Below are 2,454 nucleotides of genomic sequence, written 5' to 3'. Positions count from 1 at the left end.
CTCCCGCCCCGGGGCGAACGGCTAATCCCTGCTGCCGCTCGGGGGTGGGTGGTGGTGGGGGGGAACAACACGCTTCTTCTAATGTCGTTTCGCTATTTATAATTATTTTCAAGTTGATGAGGAGGAGGAGGAGGGGGGGGATTGCTTCTCATCCTGACTTTCCTTGTTGTTGCGTTTGTTTTTTTTTGTTTTGTTTTTATTTTTATTTTTGTTTGGTTTTTTGTTTTGTTTTTTTCCCCCCCCCACCCCAGAGACACCATGATTCCTGGTAACCGAATGCTGATGGTCATCCTACTATGCCAAGTCCTGCTAGGAGGTACCAACCATGCTAGCCTGATACCCGAGACCGGCAGGAAGAAAGTGGCAGAGCTTCAGGGACAAGCCGGATCCGGACGCCGCTCTGCCCAAAGCCATGAACTCTTGCGGGGTTTCGAAACGACTCTGCTCCAGATGTTTGGGCTGCGAAGGCGGCCTCAGCCCAGCAAATCAGCCGTCATTCCTAGTTACATGCTGGATCTCTATCGGCTCCAGTCCGGAGAAGAGGAGGAAAGCCTCCAGGAAATTAGCCTCCAGTACCCCGAGCGATCCACCAGCCGGGCGAACACCGTGAGGAGTTTCCACCATGAAGGTCAGTGATGGGAAGGAGGTAAAATTCCCAGCCCCGGGAGTGATGGGGATTTCCTTGGCGTTTGGAAGCTTCTAAACCCTATTTGTAAGAGGGACGTGTCCCCGCCACGAATTTCTGGGGGGAAAAGAGCCTCCCCACGGCCCCCCCAGCCTGCTGCCTGCGGGTGACAGCCGCGCTGCTCCGTATTTTGTCGGGCATCCCGTGCTTAACCCCAGCTTGACCGTATTTTGAGGGGCTTGGGCTTCTGTTGACAAGAGCGCGTTTCCTGCGCTGCCTCTGCCCGGGGGTCACTCCCTGGGCTCGCGTGGATTTAATGGCTCTGGATCGGATGCGGGAGTAAAGCGAGGGCGGGATCTCGCCCCTGGTGTGTTTCTTTTGAACTATCAAAGCGATTTGCTGCCTGGTTTTGCTCTTAAGGAGGGGAAAAATAAAAAAAAAAAAACTCCGAAAAAACCCCTACTCGAATTTAATACTTACAGCTGTGTGTTTATAAGGTTTATTCAATAGGCCCTTGTAATCTGATCCAAATGTTTCCTAGCGGATGTTTCTTTTCCAAAGTAAATCTGAATTATTAATCCAGCCGCATCATTACTGCCTTGGAATTTGCTTCTCTTTCTCCCCCCCTCCCCATGCCCCCCTGTGCCCCATAACAAGGCACCTCTGTGCTCCGCGGCGCTGCGCCTCGCCGGGGAGATGATTTTGGAGAGATTGGGGCGAGGAGGGGGGGAGAGGAGGAAGAGAAAGGGGAAAGGGGAAGCGAGATGGGAAGGGGGGACTCGCTCCGGCAGAGGGTGAGGGAGTGGTGCCGGGGCAGGAGCCGCTCCGGGTCCTGCCAGGAGGGATGCGCGGGGGGGAACGGAGAGGTGCTGGTGGAGCGTGGGTGCCTGTTGTGCCCCGAGGCTGACTTTGCTGCCTTTTTTTTCTTTTTTTCTTCTTTTTAACTGCTTCCCCCCCCTGCCCCGCTCTCCTCCAGAGCACCTGGAGACCGTCCCGGGTCCCAGCGAGGCGCCCCGGATCCGCTTCGTCTTCAACCTCAGCAGCGTGCCAGAAAACGAGGTGATCTCCTCGGCGGAGCTGCGGCTGTACCGGGAGCAGGTGGAGGAACCCAGCGCGGCGTGGGAGAGGGGCTTCCACCGGATAAACATTTACGAAGTGATGAAGCCGCTGTCGGAGCGCGCTCAGGCCATTACGCGCCTGTTGGACACGCGTCTGGTGCACCACAACGTGACGCGCTGGGAGACCTTTGATGTGAGCCCGGCCGTGATCCGGTGGACCAAGGACAAGCAACCCAACCACGGGCTGGTGATCGAGGTGACCCACCTCCACCACGCACAGACTCATCAGGGCAAACACGTCAGGATTAGCCGATCTTTACCTCAAGGGCGCGGGGACTGGGCTCAGCTCAGGCCGCTCCTGGTCACTTTTGGGCACGACGGCCGAGGCCACGCGCTGACCCGCAGAGCCCGCCGCAGCCCCAAGCACCAGCGTTCCCGCAAGAACAAAAAAAACTGCCGCCGCCATGCCCTCTATGTGGATTTCAGCGACGTGGGCTGGAACGACTGGATCGTGGCACCCCCCGGGTACCAGGCTTTTTACTGCCACGGGGACTGCCCCTTCCCTCTGGCCGACCACCTCAACTCCACCAACCACGCCATCGTGCAGACGCTGGTGAACTCCGTGAACTCCAGCATCCCCAAGGCCTGCTGCGTGCCCACGGAGCTGAGCGCCATCTCCATGCTCTACCTGGATGAGTATGACAAGGTGGTCCTGAAAAACTACCAGGAGATGGTGGTGGAGGGGTGCGGGTGCCGCTGACCCCCCCCCCC

The 2,454-nt window shown here is 57.7% G+C and overlaps 1 protein-coding gene across 1 annotated transcript in view; it reads left to right on the top strand.

Moving 5' to 3' along the window:
• The window catches only part of BMP4 (bone morphogenetic protein 4), a 22,943-nt gene extending 20,495 nt beyond the window's left edge, over positions 1–2,448 (top strand). The window contains exons 2-3 of the mRNA XM_014936826.1: positions 252–628; positions 1,602–2,448. Coding sequence (XP_014792312.1) covers positions 259–628; positions 1,602–2,443 — 1,212 coding nt within the window. The 5' untranslated portion in view covers positions 252–258 and the 3' untranslated portion in view covers positions 2,444–2,448. The remainder of the gene's footprint in view (positions 1–251; positions 629–1,601) is intronic.
• The last annotated feature ends 6 nt before the right edge of the window (positions 2,449–2,454 follow it).

This window comes from Calidris pugnax, unplaced genomic scaffold (assembly GCF_001431845.1).
Source record: "Calidris pugnax isolate Ruff unplaced genomic scaffold, ASM143184v1 scaffold10, whole genome shotgun sequence".
In the NCBI taxonomy this organism is placed as follows: Eukaryota; Metazoa; Chordata; class Aves; order Charadriiformes; family Scolopacidae; genus Calidris; species Calidris pugnax.
The sequence above is the reverse complement of the archived record's forward strand: the minus strand, read 5'-3'. Positions and strand labels throughout refer to the sequence as shown.